Source organism: Toxoplasma gondii, chromosome VIIa (assembly GCF_000006565.2).
Source record: "Toxoplasma gondii ME49 chromosome VIIa, whole genome shotgun sequence".
Taxonomy (NCBI): domain Eukaryota; phylum Apicomplexa; class Conoidasida; order Eucoccidiorida; family Sarcocystidae; genus Toxoplasma; species Toxoplasma gondii.
In genome coordinates, this window is record NC_031474.1 from 1,240,407 (window position 1) to 1,260,878 (window position 20,472).

Here is a 20,472-nt window from a genome sequence, read left to right on the forward strand (position 1 = left end):
ATATCCTACGGGTATTCACGTTTGTTTCGAAGTTGTGGGAATTAACAGTGTTTGTTTAGGGTAAGCATAAAACCAGTCAGGGAGTAACATGTGAGACATTAGCTACCCTGCCACGAAACGGCTTGTCAGCTGAACGGGACTGTTTTCGAAGTCCATCACTCAACATGTCATTGTGGTCTCCGAGGAAATTCGTCCCGTCTCCCGGGTGGCGTCCACGCCATGGCGATACGTATAGTATCAGTTTTTCGTGTCAGTGGTACGATTTCGACAGTAGAACACTTCACAAAGTTTGAATGAGGAATTCCACGGTTGGAAGCAGTATTTCATTAGAAAGGCCTGTAGCAAAACCTGCTTTTCGCACACGTCAGCGGACAATGAAATCTGATGATCACGGCGAACGGCTACGAGACAGTTACTAGGGATGGGCTTGAGGATCCCTGTTAGCGGTAGTTAATTTACGATGATCACTCCCAGTATGATGGTACTCGTCATACTCACATCTGAGCAGTTCTTTTCTGTCGTTACTGCGCGTGATAACAGTAATCCTTACATACGCCTAGAACGAGACAGATGTGGATAACCTTATTCTCGTAGGATCCGCATTTATCATACCTGGCACAGCCCAATATTAACTGCGAATTCAACCATGCGGACCGTTCGTACGATGGAACACTTTCAACGTCGCGCGGCTCTCTGCAGCCATGTATGCCGCGTGTCACCCAGTCCCGCCTGACAACGAGATCTTTTGCTTCAACCTTCATGAAAAGGATCTGAGAGCCTCATTATGTACCGCATGAAGGCAAGATACGAAAGGGAATTATTATTTGATAGTCTGCATGACGCAAGGCTATCGTAGCCTGGCACTGCGCATTTTATAGTCATGGTGAACGAGGCAACCGCTGTCTCGTTTGCCGCTCTGTTTGTGATTCCCGGTTCTGGCGCCTGGTTAACCGTCTGTGACGGAAACAGAACTCGAGGGGCACGCCATCTATCCCGTTACTGCGAGTGAGGTACAGGTTTCCACACAGATACAAAGGGCCCAGCTCTGAGTTGTCCTCCGCTGCCATACGAAGCCACACGGGGAAGTGGCTAACTCACGACATTTTACTAGTGAAATGCTGATTGCTCTCTGGGGGCCGACCGCGGTTACGTGAACGAGTCCAGCGGTGCCAGGGCTGTTGTTGACGGCAATGGGCAAAATGGGTGTGGCCGCCTTCGGTGCGTATTTGATGTAACACCCAGAGAATTAAAACTAGTCTTCGCCTTGCCAGCGTCGCAGTAACGTGGTAGTCTCGCATGGTCTCTTTCGGGCATGCGACAGAACACACGGAAAGGTCCATCCCAGCGGCGGCGTCAGATGGTGTGTTGTGTTGCTCCTTGTTTGCGTCCAGACACCAGTTCCCCTGGTCAGCTAACGCGCTATTCGACCCTCCAGAAGTATTTCCGTTCGAATGTAGGATTCCTCTCCGCTGGAGCTGTTGCCTACTAGACGAGCCGCTGGCTGCGGGGTATTTCAGAAGCGTCACACGCGGAACACATCGAGGATCCAGGGCCAATTAAACTGTTTCACCCGGTGATATCTTGACAAGCATTCACATGAACACGTGATATTTCTGACGCTGCACGGGACTCCAGTTGGCACCAAGAAGTACAACTGCGCTGAAGAACAGCTATTCGACCGTGCCAGTGCCGTTTTAAACTTGCTTCGACAGGCAGTCTTGACGCTCGGTCGGATGCTTAGGCAGAAGACGAACTGCTGTGGAACAGACGAAGCTCTCTCATTGAGAGATACTCCTTGATTCCCACTTTCAACGTGTGGCCACTCTCAACTCAAATCTGCATCTCTGTCCGGTGGACCAGCCCAGCGGCAGACGTTTGCAGGCGGCAATAGTCCTGGCAAAAGACACCCTGTGTGGAACCCAGTCCGTGGCATGGAGTGCCCATCCCAGGTGGCAGGCACAGCCAGCTACTTCCAAAACAGTGGAGCAACGAGAACTCTTGATGGGAGTAGGGATTTCTGATGCGACGCGTCTATCGTTTGGACTCCTCGCACACTCTGCCATCCGCATGGTAGCGGCCGCGCTGCAAAAAGCGCGGTAGAGAGCGTGCCTGAGAATAGGTCTAGTCCCGGGGTATCTGGCAAGTTCCTCCGATCACACACCTCCGCGAAGTTCTGTATAGTAACTACTTGCTGAACCGGAGATGTCTGTTCTTCCCATGTGAGGCCCATGGGCAACCATGGACGACCAAGGTGCAGGGTGGCGCCTGTGGTGACGGGGGAGGTGTACTGTGTCGCTCGCTATGAGGATGCCACTATCGCCTTAACAGTATTAACGCCAGACACTTTACACACGTGACGGCTAAGAACCCGGCAGAATTCTTCGTCGAACAAAAAGTACACCATCTGAACGGACTTTTATTAATCGGCGTTTTGAGCATGCAAACTTTTTACTGGTGTGGCGACGGAAGCCTCCCTTGGCTGCGGCCGAAACCTTACGAAACACTGATCCACGCACGCGTCGTAAACCACCCTTTTGCCTTGCTGAGGTTACTGTCCCTCCCACATGCGGTGCCCCAAAAGTTTTCAAGACACGAACCGCTGGGGTGGCAAGCTTTCTCAGTGAGAAAAGGGCCACATTTGGATAAGAAAAATAGCCGCATGTGTCACGAACGCAATGCTTTCATCATGCTCATCTCCATCGCCGACTTTTTGCTGTCCTGGGGAATTGCGCAACCTCTTCTCTCTTGTCCGTATTTTTGCGTGCAACAGCACAATCCCGGCAACCGCCTCTCGGATTTCACCAGACTCTCGTTCCTTTCAAACGTCGGTCGTGCGACTCTTTCCGGTCCTATTGAACAAAATATTGGCTGCACTGTGCTTGGCTGTTCTTTCTTAAGAAGTGTGTGCGTTTCTGTGGTATGCTCAATGATACTTTCCATCTGTGATACCTGTGAAGATACCATCTGACGTGGTAGCATGCGAACACTCTATGCACGGTCAAGGCACGACGTTCCGCAGTTGATTGGTTTTCAGATTCATTGAACATATTGCCGGAACACGGGACTGCAAGCTGCTCAGCTGAATCGGCGGCAGCTTTCAGAAGTTCGATGACCAAGGTCTTGTCAACAGCAGGCCGAAGAGTCGCCCGTTTCCTTTCGGATTTTTTCCTGACGGAATCTGCAGAAGCATTGACTCCCGCTTGGTGTCTTTTCTAGACACATATTTCCTGTGTTTCGCTGGCTTACCACCTCTTTGCACTGGTCTTCTTTTTTGCTCGTGAGACTGAAGAAAAGTTGAGCTGCGGGTCCGTTCCGTCAAGGCACGTCCGCGTCTCCCATTCCTCAGGAACCGAGCTTGTTCCGTATCCCCCAGCTTTGCCGCGGATGGCGGTGTGCTGTAGCGAAGGGAGGATCAGCCTGGGAGCCTTGGGTGCTAGGAGCAAGCGAAGGGTCTGAACGAGACTCGCAAGAGGTGATATTTGTTCGCGTCTCAGCGGTACCACAGAAAGTACGCCGATGTGTGGCAAACTGTTCGCTGTCTGAGGGTCTAGCCACAATGCCCCACACTAGTTACTCCTTCTGCACGCTGCGTCCGCAGCCTCCGTCTTTCGACCGAGACGCTCATGCGTACGGGAAGGGTTTCAAAGAAAAGCGGAGTTTTTCCAACAGTTCTTCAACAGCTTTCGACGCCGAGTTCTTCGGGCACGCGGCAGACGCGTACCCGCTGCCCGACCGCATGCCTCGCCACCTCTTGACTCACACCGAGGTTCTCTTTCCGACAGGGTCTGAACCTTGGACGGGAGGCGGCTACGATGCATTCCATGTTGACCCGGCGTGTGCCGTCTTTCCCGACGGTCCCAGTCCAGCCGAAAGTTCAAGCCCTTCGCGAGACACCGGAAGTTCCTTCCCCATCGTCCATCCGTGGATGTGCTCAAACGCAACCGCGAATCGACAGAGGCGCTCTCGCGGCCTTCCCGACTCGAGAGAAGCGTTCTTGGCTCGGTCCTCTGTCCAGACCTACGCTCCCGACGCCGCGTCGCTCCAGCCTCAGACCTCGCGTTTCGGCGTGCCGACGCATCCACACCCGTGGACTCTTCCGACCGCTTACTCAGGAGCCTGCGCACTGCCGTCCGACACTCGGCCAGACGAGACCCTCGCAGAAGAGACCTTCGCGCTCCCCCCGTCTGGCAGCGGCCTCCGGAGTTCCTTCAGAGCGGCTTCGCTTCCGCCGCTGCCCACGACGCTCGACGCCGTCTCTCCGAGGCGACATCGTGGAAGCGAAGCCGCCTGTGCAGACGCGAGAAGGGCCGCGCGGCACTCTTCAGGCTGCCCGCGACGCTGCCGAGGGGACTGTTCCTGCGCCCAGAGTGACTCGCGGAAAACATGCTCGACCGTCGTCGCCTCTGGGGGAAGGGCGGGATGCTTGCATGCACATGGCATGAAGAAGACGCAGCAGCAACCGAAAAGACGGCGGCGTCGAGAGGCAGCTGCGGAGCGCGAGCGACATACCCTCCAGGGACATGGAGAGGAACCGCGCAGACGCTCCGCGGCGTGGAGAACGACTGGGAACTCTGGAGATGCGCTTTCTCCGGCCTCGACGCGGTCGTCGAACTCCGACCTTGCAAACAGGCAGAGAGAGACAGAACACCACACGGGGCGGGAAGGCGTCACATTTTTCGAGCGGAAGAAGCGGGAAGGGTCTAGCGAAAACAGCGATCCACGCACTAACACAGACGCGAGGAGTGGACACACACGGAAAGGAGCCGACAGAAATCGCAGAGAAGGTGAACGCCGTGCCACGGACAGGCGGCAGTCGCCGCGGCGAAGCTCCTCTTCCACTGCGATGCTGCGACAGCCTCCGGGCTCAGACCTCGCGACGCAGGGAACGCTTCGGTGGGGGACCTCGAGGCATCCGCAAAAACAGAAAGACCCTCCCTTTCACGCGCACAGACTCTCCGAGGGACGACGTCGTGAGTTCCAAGTCGATCCCTTTGAGTCGCCTAGAGAAGATGTTGAGGAAAGCGAGAATGCGGTGTCTTCGTGGCTCTGTTCGCCGAGAGACGCGGGTGAAGCGGCGCGGCCTCTAAGTCGCCAGCGACTGCGGGTGGACGCGAAAAGCGCGAGAACGAAGGCCGACAGAGACTTGAAAGAATCCACTCACTTGAACGAGCGTCGACGTGTAGGTGAGCTGAAGCGACCGTCTCGACTGTCGGCTAGTGAGGAGGAAACAGCCGATCCGTCAGCCTCGAGTGACGACTCGAGATTTGGGGTGCCGAACCCACAAACGGCACACAACGAAGTATGGCCGTCGTCGACTCGGCGCGAGGAAACGCCCTCCCTCTGGACGCCGTCTGTCGTTCCTGGCGGCCAGCAACTGCTGTGGCAGCAGACGACGCGGCGTCTGACTGTGGAGGAAGAGCAGGCGGTCGCCTGCCTCTCCGGAAACTGCGACGAGCGCCGGGGCCGGGTGTTTACGGACGAAAGCCCCGAGCTCGGCTGTCTCGTCACCGCGCCCGACGCCGTTTGTCCGCAGTGCCATGCCGTGCAGGACCTGCAGCGCACCGGCTCGTTCCCTGCGGCTCCTCACATGAGCGCTGGTCCTTCTCTCTTGTTTGAGGACTCGGAAAGAAGGCCGACGACAAGCTTCGTTCCTGAAGCAGGAGCGCGCGACCCGGATCCCCGGAGAAGCAACGTTCTTTCCTCGGACGGAAAGCGCCTTCCTCCCCTCGCACGCGGCTGCTGCGTCACCCCCGACGCACAGGCTCCAGGAGATCTTGTCCACTTGCTGATGGAAAAGGAGCGCTGCATGCGTGGGCTGGAGAGGCAGCTGAGTGCCCTGCAGGTGGAACACCGCACTCTTCTCGCGCTCGCCGACGGCTCTTCATTGCCTTCTGCCTGCCTGCGCGTGCCTGAAGAAAACAACGAAGGATGGCGAGAAGATGGCAGTTTCTTGAACGCACGCAGTTCGACCGGACCCGGGGAGCAACCGCCGCCTGCGTCTTTTACGGCCGTAACAAGTTTCAGAGGCATTCGAGGAACAAAACGAAAAGTCGCGCCCGTCCACTGTCCGTACAGCGACGAGAAAGTGTTTCCTGGAGTTCATGTCTCAAGTCACACACCCAGCTCGGCCTTCGCTTTTCCAGAAGTTGAAAAGCCTTTCCAAAAGCCATTTTTCTTTCCGCCGCTCGACGCAGAGGAAGAGAAACGCGTCCGAGGCGAGGCGGCACGCGCTGCCCTCGGCTTCCCTTCCTTCTCGCCCTATCAGCGGGTTTATGGGTCGGTGGAGGTCGACCAGAGGAAGGGATGTGCACAGAGTTTCGAACAGAAAAAATGTTTCAGAGAAGAAAAACACCGAGGCTTCACAGGTCACCTGCCGCCAGGCCACATTCAGGAACGAAGTAAGGCCCCGCTCCGCTCTCGACAGAGACATGCGAAGGACTGCGGCTACGGGAGAATCCCAGACACTCTTGGAGACACTTTCGGAGACACCCCTGGAGACACTTTCGGAGACACCCCTGGAGACACGTGTGGGGACATTCCTGGAGACACATGTGGGGACATTCCTGGAGACATCTTCGGAGACACTGTTCCTGCTATGCGCGGAGTGAGGCGTCTGCCTTCGATGCCTCGATTGCGGACGAGACAGTTTATCGAGGGCGGGAGAGAGGCGTTATTGGCTCACCGGAGAGTAAGAGGTCGTCCGCTGTTCCCGCCGTGTCTGGCGGGGCCTGGCGACGAGGCTCGGCAGCCTCCGGCGCGTCAGCGAGCGGACGCGCAGCGGACGCAAGGGTGTTGTCTGCATGCGTCCGCTGTCCTTGCAGGGGAGCGCGTGTGTCGCGCAAGTGAGAGGCTGCACGAGAAAATCAAGAAATCTTGAGAGTTCCTCAACGCCGCTTTTTAACCGACCCCAGAAGCGAATCACTTTCCTCAGTCTGACCGTCTCTGTAGATTCATCGCAGACGCCCCCGAGGACGCACGCGAACTCTCATCGAAGATCACCGAAATTGTTTCAAGATTCGCCTTTCCATTCCCCCGTTTGCTCCGTTGTCTCTTTGTCTTTGTTTTCTCAGATCTCTCCCACAGAGCTGCTCACCCTGCCAGATTTCAGCGCGTCGCTACGGCGCCTGCAGCTCTAGGCGAAGCCTTCCCAACGCATCTCTCGCCTGTGAGCGAGAGCGATGGAGAGGAGAGCAGAGACGGCCTCGCCTATCCTGCCTATCCTCGAAGAAGACGGTGCCGGACACATGCATTTGCAGAAGGCAGCTTGCATGCGCGCCATATCGCGGACGCAGGAAACCCCAACGGGGGTGAGGCCCTCTACGAACAGGACCTTCGAAGTGGATACGCGAGACTTTCTTCAGCCTCAAAGCGCAGAGACAAGTGCGCCATTCCCTATATGGATGCATCACGTCCGGACGCCACATTCCAAGGGCCAGGGCGAGAGAGGAGCAGAAAGGAGGAGACAGAGGGCCTTGAAGGACGCTGGCAGCAAGAGAAGGAAGAAAGATATGCCCAGAAGGCGAGAGGCGGACTGGAAGCCTGGGAGAGACATCCGGAGAAGAAAACGACAAATTCCAACGTGTCAGGGAGTGCGGCGGTCGACTCCCACTCGCGCGAGAGTCGAGAGGAGCAAAGGCGGCACCCGGTCGCAAGAGCGGCCGTGGAAGTTCTCCGTAAAGCAAAGGAACGCAGAGGAATGGCTGCGCGCACGACTGTCAGCAGCCAGCTAGAGCGGGAAAAGGACCTAGAGAGAGAAAGCGACAGAGATTTCATGTCAGATGGCAGAGGGGATGGGGAAGATGTGGAGAGGCGCACAGAAAAGGAGAGCCGGAAAGGAAATGGTAGAGAGAAGAGACAAAAGCGTTTCTCTGTAGAGGTGAGAGAGTCGCCACAGATGCACAGGCGACGCGCGAGCCTGGCGGGAGAAGAGTGGAGAGAGGCGGGAGACATCGGAGAGGAGAGCGAAGCGGGACCGCATACAGAACTGGAAGTCGAGGCGGATGTCGTGGAGAAGAAGAGCGAGAAGACACGGAGGACGAGACACCGGCCAGTGAAGAAGAAGGCCGAACCGGCCCTGGACAGAAAGAAGACTCAAGGCGATCTCGAAGAGGACGAAGGAGAGGCGCCGAGAGCCGCACTGTCTCGTCGTACGAGGACAAAGGTAGATGAAGACGGAGAGGAAACAAGAGGAAAAGCGAAGGAGAAAACGTCGGGAAACGCAAGAGGGAGGGGAGACAACACCGGTTCTGTTGCTTCTGAGGGAGCTCCACAGCCCCGCGGGCCTCTGCGCCGGAGTCCGCGGCTGGAAGGCCAGGAACAGCGTCGGCAAGAACGCGAAGCGGAGCAAGAATATGTGGAGACACACGCGACGAAGACAGAAGGACAAGCGACGGACACTCTGGGATGTGGAGACAGTCCAGAAGACGCCCTCGACGATCTGTTCTCCTTTGACTCACCTTCCCCCGAGTGCGCCCCCGCTGTCAGCTCGTCTCTTCCCGCGGGGAGTGGACGGCGAAAGGCCTCTCAAACGGAGAAGAACAAGAAGAGAAGGGAAGTTGCTGCTTCGACAGAGTCTCCTCGTGGCCGGCGTTCAGGGCGAGAAAGCCGCAAGACGCGAGAGCGAGAGAATCTGCTCCTCTCTCTTTCTCCGGCGACTCAGGCTCCAGCTTCGGTCTCTCGGAGGGAGGCAGAGGCGGCTTCTGTTGCGCCTGCTCGCTTTCCCTTGAGTTCTGCGGACAGCGTTGGCGTAGCAGAGAGGTCCCGAGTCTTCTCGTCACTCGAAGACGCTGCCTCCTCGCCGTCGGCGGCAAGAGAGCAAGGAGGGGAGCAAGGAGAGGAGAAGGAGCGAAGCTCGACGACGACCGCGAACGCGACGAAGCTCTCTCCGCTTCAGCCTTCGGAAAAGCCGCGCTCCGAACGCACTTTGAAAGACAGCAAAGACAACGACTCAGCGTCGGCAGGCCGCCCACGTCAAAAGCGAAGCCGAACCACTAGCGTTCTACGAAGGGAGGAGAAGCGGCCGACTCTAGTTCATGATGCAAAGACGCTGCAGAGACTCCGGAGAGAAGAACTGGAAACCATTCCCTCGCCGATCGTCACGCGAATTCGACTGGGGCTCTTCGACCGGCTGTCTCTGATGAAAAAAACGAACGCAGGAGACAAAGAGAGCGACAGAAAGCCTGCGGCTCGGGCCGGCGCGAGTGAGGGAAGCGGAAACCAGCTCGATGACAGTCAAGAGCGAACGCCTCGCCGACACTCCACACAAAAGACGACGCAAGCAGAGCCGAGCGCAGAAGCCTTCCGGGGACAAAGGAGACGAGGAGACAAAGAAGGACGCAAAGAGGAAGGTGCAGAAGGGAGTAAACCGGGGGATAACGAAGGGGGAACGCGAGTTCCACTTGCGAGCACTGCGGCGCGCAACGAGAAGGCGGAAGCGAGAGGTGCAGAGGATGAGGAGGGAGGCGGAGAAGAGGAGTCCGCGCAGCCAGGCGAAGCTTTTGCGGGTGGATCTGTGAAGAGAAGAGGCGCCTCAGGAAGCTCTAGAGAAAGGAACGAGTCTTCAGAGACTGTCGCGACGACGCCCTCCTGGAGGGCCGTCGAGGACGGCGTTCAGGCAGGCGACAGACTCGGCGGGCGGGTCGTCCGGCGCGGGACCGACGTGCGGAACCGCGCATTCTCGTCAACTCTGCTTCGGCTTATAAACGGAGACATGCGGGTCACCACGGAGAAAGACGTCCACCTGTTTATCACGAACTACTGCCTTGAAAAGGGTCTGAGACAGCTGCGGTCCGTCGCCAATGGGAAGAAAGTCAAAAAGTGGCCGATAGGCAAAGACCCGCTCCTTCGCGTTCTCTTCGGCGAGGCAGCAAATACGTTTCCTGCGAGCAAAGCGGAAATGATGGAGACTCTCAGGAAAAACAAGCACATCTCGTACTTTTCCATCGCGTGACGAAGGCTATAAAAACCAAGGGAAAAGAACATTCTTTTCGAATTGCCTCGCATTCATCGAGGAAGTCGCTGTCTCATATGCGACCTAGTTACACATTTTTATATGTATATGCATGCATGCATAGACATGTGGGAATGCATGTGCATCTGATTGTCAATGGACTTACTGATGGTGATACATGAACTAAGCAGTTGAGATACTTTAGAGCATCTGCCAGGGAGCTGCAGACGCCCGCCACACACCCTCAACGTACAAGAGGTAGCTTGATTTGATTCTACAGTTTCACAGGTGTCTACGCCAGGAGATGCGTCTGAGCCGACACAGCACAGATCGCAAATAGTTGAGACGCTAGCCGACGTCTGCCGCACGGCACACAGCGACTTAGTCAGCGCTGTTTGCCAGCGAGGTGGAGAAATTGCGGAGAAGAGTTCAAAGCAGGACTGGGAGCGCAAAAACCCACTGGACGCTGTAGCCTTATTTTTCTGAGTCAGTACACGGAAACCACTCCAGAGAACCGTGTCACTCTCTTAGCCACCTGAGGTGGGTGGCCGCGACGAAGCTGACGGAGAAACGACACTGGTTTTCCGCAAAAGACGTGAGACGGGGAGCAATGTGGACACCATGTCTCTTTTTCGAGCTTTCTTTCTTAAATTCCTGACGGGCGCGTCTCCGTTCCAGATTAGAAGCAAACGAACTCGTCGATGGGCTTCGCCGTCGAAACGGACTGCGGAAAAGCACGAAAGGAATGCGCTCGTTTTGTGGAGAGTCGTGCAAGAAACGCGAAACCTGGATGTCCATGTGAACCGTTGTGGCAGTTTTCGTTTGCTGATGATGAGACTGCATTCCCAGGAAAAGAAAAGCGGTGACCACTGTGGCCGGCACGACAGAACAGCCGAAGTGTGCGCTTGCAACTGGTGCGACGAGGATCAGCCGTCTGTGTACATCGTCAAATCAGACGCACTGATTATGACTGTGTCTCTATTGCACTGTCGAGATCTTGCTAGGTTCGCCACGTACAAAGGTAGGTCGTACACATGTGCAGTTCTTTGTAGGTTGTGACGTGCAAACAATCCTGGAACGAGTTCGCTACTCGTTCGGTTTCGGGGAGAACGAACATACAATTAAGAGAAATTGATCTATCGCAGGCTCGGTCGAAAATCTCGTATATTCACTGCATAGATGACATGTGACTTCTAGCACTTCGAGGTCATACTGACGGCAACAAGAAACGTTTCCGAGAAAAGGTACGCGAAAGTAAACGGTGTCCACACACTTCTATTATTTCGTCGTCAGAGTGACCTCCAAGTAACAGAAGCCACAAACGATCTACATAGCGAAGACACGGGATCTTCGACCCAGCTTGCGATAGGAAGTTTATCTTGGATCACTGCCTCTGATGTATTTCAGCGCCCCGGCAAGGGTGAAGACTTCTCGCATGTCTCCACGAACCCGCGTGCTGTTTCTGTTTTTTCCTCGGTTTTTCGAAGTCGCTGTGGAGCTTTGCTCGTGCCGATTAAGTCACGTCCTGCTTCTTCTGTATCTTCGGCGCGTGACTTTCGCGGCAGTGAAAATCCGCTTCCTGCGGCCGGTCAACTGCAGTGTCCAGCCGTGAAAACACAACTCCAGTCTCGTATTGGCTCACTGACGTCTCTACTCCACTCGAAATTCAGCCTTCCTATTTCTACTCGTCTCTATTTCCCGACAGTTTCTCTTGAGTCCTCTGCGCAACTGTCAAAGTGCGGAAAACCGATCAGCAGCGCGGAAAGCGAAAATGCAAACGACGGGAGAAAAGTTGCTGCAAACGAATGCGAGAAGGCCGACACGTCAGGGAACTGCGTTCCGAAGTGAACGAGCACTACAGGAAGAGAAAAAAATCAGGAGACCACGGTCTGCCTAACGGAACAACCGCGAAACTGAGTCTTAGGAAATCAGGAGGCCACGGTCTGCCTAAGGGAACACCCGCGAAACTGAGTCTTAGGAAATCAGGAGACCCGCGGCGTTCCCCCAAAAAAGAGACCCCGCAAGAAATAATTGCTGTTTTGCGCGCTCGCGGCCCACCCATAGAGTGCTGCATTTTCCCTGTCGTTTTCAACCGAAAAGCTCTTCAGTTGAAATGCATCGAAAGTCACACGTCTTCTTTCCCTGCACCTCAAATCCTCGACGGCACTTCACGGTTCCCACACAGAATACAACCTGTCAAAACAGTGTTTGTTTCCACTCTTGAAAATGTCTCGGAGTCAAAAGGCACCTGCTTTTCAACGGTCCCGTGAGTCGCAAGAAAGAAAGAGATCTGTATACTGGGTTCTCTTCACCTCTGCTGAGATGTGCACCAGTTCTCATGTGACTCCCACTCCCACACTCTACATATATATACATATATATATATATACGTAGATACATATTTCGTTTAATATACAACTTCAGCGAGGTTGAATCGGTGATGACACTTATACATGCATACAGTACATATATACATGTACACGTGGAGGCACGTCTTTCGCTGTACATACACCCACGTACATATACATATATCTATGTATAGTTTTATATATTGTATATGCACATACGCAACTGGATATGCGTCACGGCATGCATGAAAACATATATATATATATATATATGCATATATACATGCATATTAGACATCCTGGCGGGTGTCTGCGAAGCCATGGGTGAGAGACAGGTCAGCAGGGTTGTTTTCGGATGGGTGCCGGGCGTTGGTGTCTCTTCCGTCTGCGTTTGCCGCTTCTTCTGTCTGCATTTTTCGATCGGCGACAGCCTTCGCGGCGAACGTTGCGGCAGCCATGAGCAGAAGAACCGAGAAAATCAAGAAGAGCGTCCACCGCAGTCCCGCCTCCTCTGCGCGGCACGCAGCGCTCGCGCCGTCCTAGAAAGGGCGGGGAAAAAGAAGAAAAATCAGCAGAGCCGCGAGAGTGAGAACACTCGAGAAAAGATCTTGAAAGTGAGAAAGCGAAAGGAAAGACGAGAAAGCCGCCTCTGCGCAGCTGACTCAGACCGAGAGCACTGTGAGGAACTCGCCCCCGTAAACAGCGATGCAACAGCAGCGACTCGAACTCGTCGCACTACGAAGACAAACACAAACCCACAGTCCTGTCCAGCTTTTTTCCACCACCCTCATCGCCGCTTACGCAACGAGTGCGAACAGAAGGAAACACAGAGAGGAGAGACAAGGAGGCAGGAAAGGAGAAGTGACTGAGGAGAGCGGGGACGTCACAGGAGAGGACAAGGCAAAAGGAAAAGGACCCTAACAGACAGAGAAAGCGAAGGAGGAGATACTCAAGTGAAGACACCCGGAGAGAAGCCATCATGGAGAGACCGTGGGAGGGACAGCGAAGCAAGACAGAGACAAGACGAAAGGCAAAGACGGATCGACAAAGAAAACCGCGAGATGGCAAAAGAGGAACTCCGAGAATAGGAAAAGCGAAAATACGCACAAAACACACCAGGAAAACGCATTTGAAGAGCCAGCTTCTTCACTCAACAACTTGCCTGCTTTGCGGCACCTTAAAATCACAAATGTATTCCAGAGTTCCCACAGATACGCGTCTTTCTGCCTCTTGTCGTTTGGACGCTTGTGCCTCTTCTGAACGTCCCCTCGCTGCGTTCTACGCGTTTCCCTCGTTTCCTCTGTTTCCTTTCTCTCGTTCTCTCTTTCTTCCTTCTTCTTTTGCCTGCGTCTCTTCGTTCATTGCTTTCTCTGCTTCTTCTTCTTTCTCTTCTTTCGTTTTTCTGTTACCTCTGGGGAGATCTGGGCGCAGTGGGGCGCCAGGCGATCCTTGACGTAGCCCACGACGACTGGAAAGGGGATGTCTCTGCGAAGAAGCGAGGGAGAGGGCAACAAGAAGGAGAAACCTGCATTTTGACGCATGCGGGGTCCTCAGCTCGCTCCGCACCGAGTTTGCGCTCTGGACGCGACTCCCCGGAGCCGCTTGAACGCCAGTGAACCGACGAGCGCGAGTTTTGCTGCGCAGATGGACCGACCGTGTGAAGGACGCGCATTTGGAAGAGAAGGACGCGACGAAGTTCCGAGCGAGAGAGTCCCAGATAGCAGCGCGAGAAGCAACGAACGAAGCACCAGCTGACGGCAACGAGCCTCAACTCACCCTAGGGTGTGCATCACCAAGATGGACGCGGCAACCGCGAAGAAACGGTTTTCTTCTGGGACAGCGAGCATCTGCGCCAGACTGATTCCGACCTAGAAACCAACGGGAAGCGAACGAGACAGGCAAGTGGAGAGAAAGGCGCCGAGAACATCGAAAAACGCAGATTTACGCTCTGAGACGACGATCTCTTTCCATCGCTCTGCCGACACCGCTTCTCTTCTCGCACCTCCTCGCGGACTCGCCCCCGACATGTCAGAGACACTTGGACGAACGCAGAAAACTGGAGAGTCTCGCCCTCCGTTCCTCTCTGCCTCCACTTCCCCTGCCTTTCCACTCTGCACGAGCGTCTGAACGCCGCAAAGAAGATCCATCTTTTTCTTGCCTGAGTCGCGTAGAGACTCGCGAGGCCGCACAGCTGCAGAAGAAGGAAGAGCCAAGGACTGGTCTGAGGCAAAAGAGAAAAGACACGCAAGTGGAAGGAGCAGAAGTCGTCAGGCCCGCGTCCTTCTTCCGAAGGCCTCTCTTCCCCGTCCGTTCTCTTTTTTCGCTGACTCCACTTCCTTTTTTCTTCCCCGATCTTCCTCCCCTCTTTCGCTCTCGCAAACGACCTCCTGTTCGCCTCGCGCTCTCAGCCTTGCTGCGCGAGAAGGGCTCCGCTGCGTCCCCCCTTCGAGTCTCTCTTCCTCTCTTTTGACTTGCTGGAGAAGACCCTGCAAAGAGCGGCGCTCGTTCTTCCTTCTCGCGGAGTTCTTACAGCCACACTGCTTCCCGAGAGAAAGCAGAAGGCGACGGAGATGAAAACGAGATTCAACCAGCAGAGGCGACGAAGTTTCAGCACTCTGCACAACAGAGAGTCAACGCAGCGCAGAAACGGTGTAGCCTCTGGAGAAAACGCGGCCTTTCTGAGACAAGCAAGGAAACGCTCAACTCAGCAAGGCACTCGGACACTGCGTCTTCCTAAAAAACGAACAAGCCGTGATGGCAGCGAAACAGCAGTCGCAGAGAGAGTCACCTTGAACGCAGATACCCCTGTGCCTCCCTAGAAAGACAGACGCGAACTGCGAGGGAGAACAGGACAGAACCGACTGCCCGAACGACTTCAACAAGCCGGCGCAACCAAGAAGTTTACGAGAACTACGTTGGCAGATGTTTACGCGAAGACGCGGAGAGACGCAGCAGATGCTTCTTTCTCTCAGGTCGACGCCGTTGACCGAAAAAATAAAAAACCGAGAGACCCCCCCCCCAGGACCTCTCCGAGCACACGGAGAGAGAGGCTGCCACCCCCCAAGAAGAATAGGACTTTCCCTGTCTCTCCCTCATTCTTTCTCCGCGCTCTCTTGTGCCTTCTCTCTGTCTCGCTTGGGTCTGCTCCTCTGCTTTCCTGTCCTGTTGTCGTCTGTTCGCGACTACGCTCTCCAGATGTTCTGCCTCTCTTTTTTCTGTCTTCCTCTCTCCCTCCCTGCTCTCGCTCTCGTTGTCGCCCTGCTGCGACCTTCCTCTGTTCTCTCCCTCTCGACATGCCTTGCCTCCTCGGTTCTCCTCCTCACCTCGAGATCTCTGTTGCATGCGTGGATGACTGCTGGGGAGTCCGTTCCTCTCTCGCCGCGAGAAGCGAGAGACCCTCTTCTTCGTTTTCTCTTCCTCCCTCTTCTTCATTTTCGTCTTCCGATCCTGCGAGGAACCTGCCCGCGGGCGCCACCTTCGTTCTCGCCTTTCCGCTCTCTGGAAGAACAAATCCGCTGGTTCCTGCGCGTCTGCGGGCGCTTCCCAGCTCTGCTTGGCTTCTCGCCTCTTTCCATCTTCTGCGTCGACTTTCTCCCTCTTTCGACAAAGACAGAACAAGGCTCTGATGCCCTTTCTCAGTCTCTCCAGAAAACGCTTCACTCAACCCACGACTTCCCTCCTCTCCCTCTCTCTCTCTTTCTCCATCTTCTCTTTCCTCCTCTGCTTTTTCACTCGCTCCTGCTCTCTCTCCTTCCTCTTTTTCTTCCTCTCTTTCTTCCTCTCTTTCTTCTCTCTGTCTGTGTCTTCTCTCCTGCGTCGAGAGACTTTCAGCTGGGGTAGTCAGTGTGTCGACCAGCCATCCTCCAAGCGCGGAGCCTGAGGGGGAAGGGCAGAAGCGAAGGAGAACGAGGAGAAGAGAAGAGGAAGAAAAGATAAGATGCGAAACATTGCTTTCACCTTGTTTGGAGAAGGTGGAGGCAGAGACTTGCCTCGGGAAGAACATGCGCCTATCCGGACACAGATGTATCCGCAGTGAACTCGAAAATACACAAAGAAACATCGAACGATAATGACGAGAGCATGAACAAGACAAGAAGGAAGAAGACGGGGACAAAGAAGGACAGAGAGACTCGAGAGAAACGACGATAGAAAGGAGTCATTCACACGGAGAAGTATCGTTTTCGACGCTGCCCGAGCACGTCCGCAAGGTTTTTCAGCAGGAAGAAATAAGTTGTTGTTTCGTTTTCTCAGTCGGATTCATTGCTCTGAAGAACGCGTCCTCGTTCGTATCTCTCGTCGTCTTCCCCTTCTGCTCTCTCTCTCTGCTCTCTCTCTGCTCTCTCTGCTCTCTCTCTGCTTCTCTGTCTTCTCCGTACCTCGCGTCTCTCTCTGAGACCCCACCCTCCGACCCCCCGCCTCAGAATACTTCGAGGAGAGCCACCGAGCCATTCGACAAGCAACTTGCAACGAACCTCATGTCTTCTGACGATTTAACAGCATGTCAACAATCCGCTTCTTTGCATGCAAACAAGCTCCGCGCCCTCGTTCCTGCCCCTACTCTCTCTCTGCCTCGTTCCCTGGGTGTACGTACACCCCACCTGCATCACCTTTTACCAGGGGTAGCCGCGCGAGATTCGAGTCCTTCCTCACCTTTCCTCTCCCTCCCCTCTGTTCGCTTTCCCTCTCTTTTCTTTCCTTTCTTTCTTCTCTGCTCTCACCAGCTATGCCGGAAGAAGCCGCGAGGACGCCTGCGACGAGGCCTGCGTCGAGCTCCGAGCGAAAGACGCCCAAGCCGAGAAGAATGTTTGCGGAGAAAGTCGCCAGGCCTTGCACGACGGACGCGTAGCTCGCGGAGGCGACACAGAGAAACAGAAAGGCTGGAGACGCCAGCAGCGTCTGCGTCTCCTCCCACAAAGAAGGCTTCCTCTGCCCGGCAGGCGAAGACGAGGGTGGAGGAGGAGAGAGAGAAGTACAGGACGAAGATGCAGAAGAAGAGGGGGAGAAAGAAGAAGCAGAAGCAGAGAAGTTTCGAGGACGCTGAGGAGGCCAAGAAGGAAGGAACGGAGCCTCAAGGCTTCCCTCGCCATGCGTTTTGATCCAGTGCTCTCCGTCAGCAGTGCCTCGTGACGAACAAGGAAGGAGAACGGAAAAAGAGGACCTTTCTTCTTCTGCTTTTCCTTCTTCTCCGTCTTCTGCTCTTCCCTCGTCTGGGTCTTCTTCTTCGTCGCTGCCAGGCGTGAGTTCGTTGACGAGACATCCACGCGTCTCGCTTCTCCCTGGGTCTTCGACCGCCTTTGGACTGCGTTCGAGAGAACAATGAATTGCGTAGGCCGCGCAGGCGAGGAGGAAACCTGCGAAGCCGAGAAACGCGTACGCAGGCGCCCAGCCGGATGGAAGCAGACGCGCGAGCGCTGCTCCACATGCAATGCCCGCAGAGACGCCCAGAGGAAGCATGCAAAGAAACACTCCCAGCACGAGACCCTGTGAACTCCCTCGCTCGGAAGAAGACGGAGGTGAAGAGGAACTCTGAGGATCAGACGATGAAATTCGACGAGGAAACGGAGACGACATGTGAGAAGAAGGAGAAGGAGAAGAAGGAGAAGAAGGAGGAGAAGTCTGCGAAGAATCCGATGTCCGTCTCGCTGGTCGAGGGGTCGGAGGGGAGGAGGGAGAGTGAGGGTGAGAGGAAGACTCGGTCACGAGTCTGTCTGCTGAGGAAAGACGACTGGCATGGCCCGAAAAGCCGCCGGGGTGTTCCGTGGAGCAGCGTCGAGTCCTTCTTCCCCGTGAGCAGCTGCCTTTTCCTTCGCCGGCTGTCCCCTGGCGCCTGCGCCTCGCTCCCTCCTCTTCCTCCTCGTCGTCGTACCTTCTCGATCCTGCGTCTCGCGCCTCCCGCTGGCCGGTCTCCGCGTACACAGCGAGGAAGGGGAAGGCGATGGCGACGAAGGCGGCCTCTCCGACGCCACTGAGCATGCGCCCTGCCAGCAGGAGGGGGAAGGAGGCCAGGGGGAAGGCGAGCGCGGCAAGCAGCAGCGCAGCTGTCCAGAGACTCAAGCCGAGCGCGAGGAGCAGAAACGGCGGCTGCCGGTGGACGCTGTGTCCGAAGCAGGGCGACCCCACAGAGAGGCCCGCGATGAAGGAAGCCTGGAGGACGCCGAGGAGCGTATCAGGACTCTCTGTGGAGGTCGTCGCGGAGATGAAGGCGGTCATCTCGACAGTGGTGCCTGGCAGGACGCCGCGGTCCACGTACAGGAAGAAATTGCCCGCCAGCAGAAAGAGAACTACCGGGTCGCGCCATACCGAACGCGAAGGGGAAGAGGCAGCAGAGCAAGAAGGAAAGGAAGAAGAAGAGGAAGAAGAAGAGGAAGAAGAGGAAGAGGAGGAGGGAGATAGCAGAGACGGCAGAGCAACCGGAGCAGAGCGAGAGGAGGAGGACGAACAAGACACCGGAGACGCCCCGTGATACGGAGACGGCTTCTGCGCATCCATCTCGGCAGGGGGAGGGAGAGGGAGAAGAGTGGAGAGAAGGGAGGAAGGAAACGTCGCGGACTGACGCTCAGGGAGGGAACGGAAAGAGACATGTACGGCTTTGTCTGTCTCTCTGGAACATTTTGGAGTTTCTTCCGTTTATGGGAGAGGCAGAGGGGCAATTGAGAAAAAGGGAGGAGAAGTTGTCGCTGTTGAGAAAAACAACAGAGAGCTGGACCTCGAGAGCCCCTCTGCAGTGCCGCATCGGAGTGGATGCCCACAGAAACTTGGAGAGCCTTCTGTCTGCTCGACTCGCCGCTGCACAAACGACCTGTCGCCGACGCAGACTGAGCTCGTTCTTGTGGCGCCTCTCTCGGTGGAGGCGCAAGTTGATTGTCTCTTGGAAACTTGGCTTGTCTCCGTTCAGTCCTTTGGAAAGCTCCTGGAGACCGGTGACGCTTTAAACTTCATATCCCAAAGGCAGGAAGTGCCTTCGGGCCTCGTGGATTCCAGAGTCTCGTCGCGTATACGGCTAGTCCTTCAGTTTCCATGTTTTTCTCCACCAAGACGGCACCTTTGTCTCTGTGCGTCCGAGGTCGAGTGGACGAAGCGTCAAGAAAAATGGCTTTGCTTTTGTTAATCTGAAAAGCGACACCGTTTTTCGAGAGTTGGGAGAAAAGGTCTCTGTTCTGCTGCCTGCCGAGGAGCTGCGGGAGCTTTGCGAACCGCGCGAACGGCAAGGCGACGACGACGGAAACACACACGGACAGTGTCGCAGCGTGCAGTTAATGAGTTTAACGGGATTCTTCAAGACGTCTGCAAAACAGAGGAAAAGAATGGAACTCCGCACACCTGTGAGTCGACGGACAACGAGAAACGCGGGAGAATCCGGTCGCGGACCTCCCGGGGAATACTACCAAGGTTCGGGAGGGGTGAATTTGACAAGACTCGAGCGAAACTCCAGAGCCTCGTAGAGATTTTTGCAGGCCAACGCGCCAAGGTTCTCAACCAACCCAAAAAGCGAAAGTGCTTCCTTTCAAATGCTCTTTCTCCCGCTTTCTCTGCGGAAGAAAAATCGACGTTCAACTCGTTGAAGGCACCGTCGCACGCGGCTTCTAACTTCGATTGCACGGCTGTCCGTGTCTCTCTCTCTCTGGCGCGCAGAACTCGCCAAGATTCTTCGAAACATGAGCAGAAAGTCCACAAAAACCTGTGAAGGAGGCAGAGCAAAAACGAACTGCAATTTTTAGCTCCCGCGAACAGCCCCTGCACCTGACTGCCGCTTTACCATCACAGAAAACAACCTTCCTGTCTTGAACGGCGCTTTCACACCGTGTTGAGGAACGCTTCTCGCTCTCGCAAACATGCGGCGTACGTAGCATTGCGTACGTCTTTTTGCTTTGATAACTGTGACAGTAGACTGAGATTCAGCAGCGAAACACTGGTTTCGGGTGGACTTCATTTCAACGCTGCATCGTACGCTAGCAAAGACCTTCCAGGGACCCAGTGGCTGCACTGTTCGGGAGAATCGGGAACGCTGCACACTTTACTTCTTCATGCATTTATCATTAGCGTTCGAAGACGCACTACGAGGCAACAGTAGAACGGAAAAAAAGTTGCCGGCGGGGCAGGACCGACCCGGTGAGACCTGAAGCTCGAGTCCCTGTGCGACTCTCCAAATGAGATTTTCGCAGTGTCAGACGCTAC

General features: G+C 55.4%; 3 protein-coding genes across 3 annotated transcripts; 2 read left to right on the forward strand and 1 right to left on the reverse strand.

The window, feature by feature from the left end:
- The first annotated feature begins 2,660 nt into the window (after positions 1-2,660).
- Positions 2,661-10,123, forward strand: TGME49_205640 (hypothetical protein). Its single transcript, XM_018779344.1, has 2 exons — positions 2,661-6,398; positions 7,071-10,123. Exons 1-2 carry the CDS (start codon positions 3,557-3,559, stop codon positions 9,947-9,949), a joined length of 5,721 nt encoding a protein of 1,906 aa, XP_018637264.1. The 5' UTR covers positions 2,661-3,556; the 3' UTR covers positions 9,950-10,123.
- Positions 10,124-11,718: 1,595 nt separating this feature from the next.
- Positions 11,719-12,334, forward strand: TGME49_205630 (hypothetical protein). Its single transcript, XM_018779343.1, has 2 exons — positions 11,719-11,884; positions 11,939-12,334. The coding sequence occupies exons 1-2, from the start codon at positions 11,755-11,757 to the stop codon at positions 12,217-12,219; spliced, it is 411 nt and encodes a 136-aa protein (XP_018637265.1). The 5' UTR covers positions 11,719-11,754; the 3' UTR covers positions 12,220-12,334.
- A 76-nt stretch (positions 12,335-12,410) lies between these two features.
- TGME49_205625 (hypothetical protein) lies at positions 12,411-20,034 on the reverse strand. Its single transcript, XM_018779342.1, has 7 exons — positions 17,016-20,034; positions 15,621-16,173; positions 14,828-14,912; positions 14,456-14,518; positions 14,074-14,165; positions 13,707-13,782; positions 12,411-12,836 (listed from the first exon to the last, which is right to left on the reverse strand). Exons 1-7 carry the CDS (start codon positions 18,784-18,786, stop codon positions 12,588-12,590), a joined length of 2,889 nt encoding a protein of 962 aa, XP_018637266.1. The 5' UTR covers positions 18,787-20,034; the 3' UTR covers positions 12,411-12,587.
- Positions 20,035-20,472: the final 438 nt, after the last annotated feature.

Excerpts from the sequence above, each read along its gene's own strand:
- TGME49_205640 (XM_018779344.1), top strand. The coding sequence starts at position 3,557 with ATGCCCCACACTAGTTACTCCTTCTGCACGCTGCGTCCGCAGCCTCCG. Across the intron at positions 6,399-7,070 it reads AGGCCACATTCAGGAACGAA|ATCTCTCCCACAGAGCTGCT; the intron begins GTAAGGCCCCGC and ends TTGTTTTCTCAG.
- TGME49_205625 (XM_018779342.1), bottom strand. The coding sequence starts at position 18,786 with ATGGATGCGCAGAAGCCGTCTCCGTATCACGGGGCGTCTCCGGTGTCT. Across the intron at positions 14,166-14,455 it reads CGAGTCTCTACGCGACTCAG|GTCGGAATCAGTCTGGCGCA; the intron begins GCAAGAAAAAGA and ends GTTGGTTTCTAG. Across the intron at positions 12,837-13,706 it reads GCGCCCAGATCTCCCCAGAG|GACGGCGCGAGCGCTGCGTG; the intron begins GTAACAGAAAAA and ends CGCCCTTTCTAG.
- TGME49_205630 (XM_018779343.1), top strand. The coding sequence starts at position 11,755 with ATGCGAGAAGGCCGACACGTCAGGGAACTGCGTTCCGAAGTGAACGAG. Across the intron at positions 11,885-11,938 it reads GAGTCTTAGGAAATCAGGAG|ACCCGCGGCGTTCCCCCAAA; the intron begins GCCACGGTCTGC and ends GGAAATCAGGAG.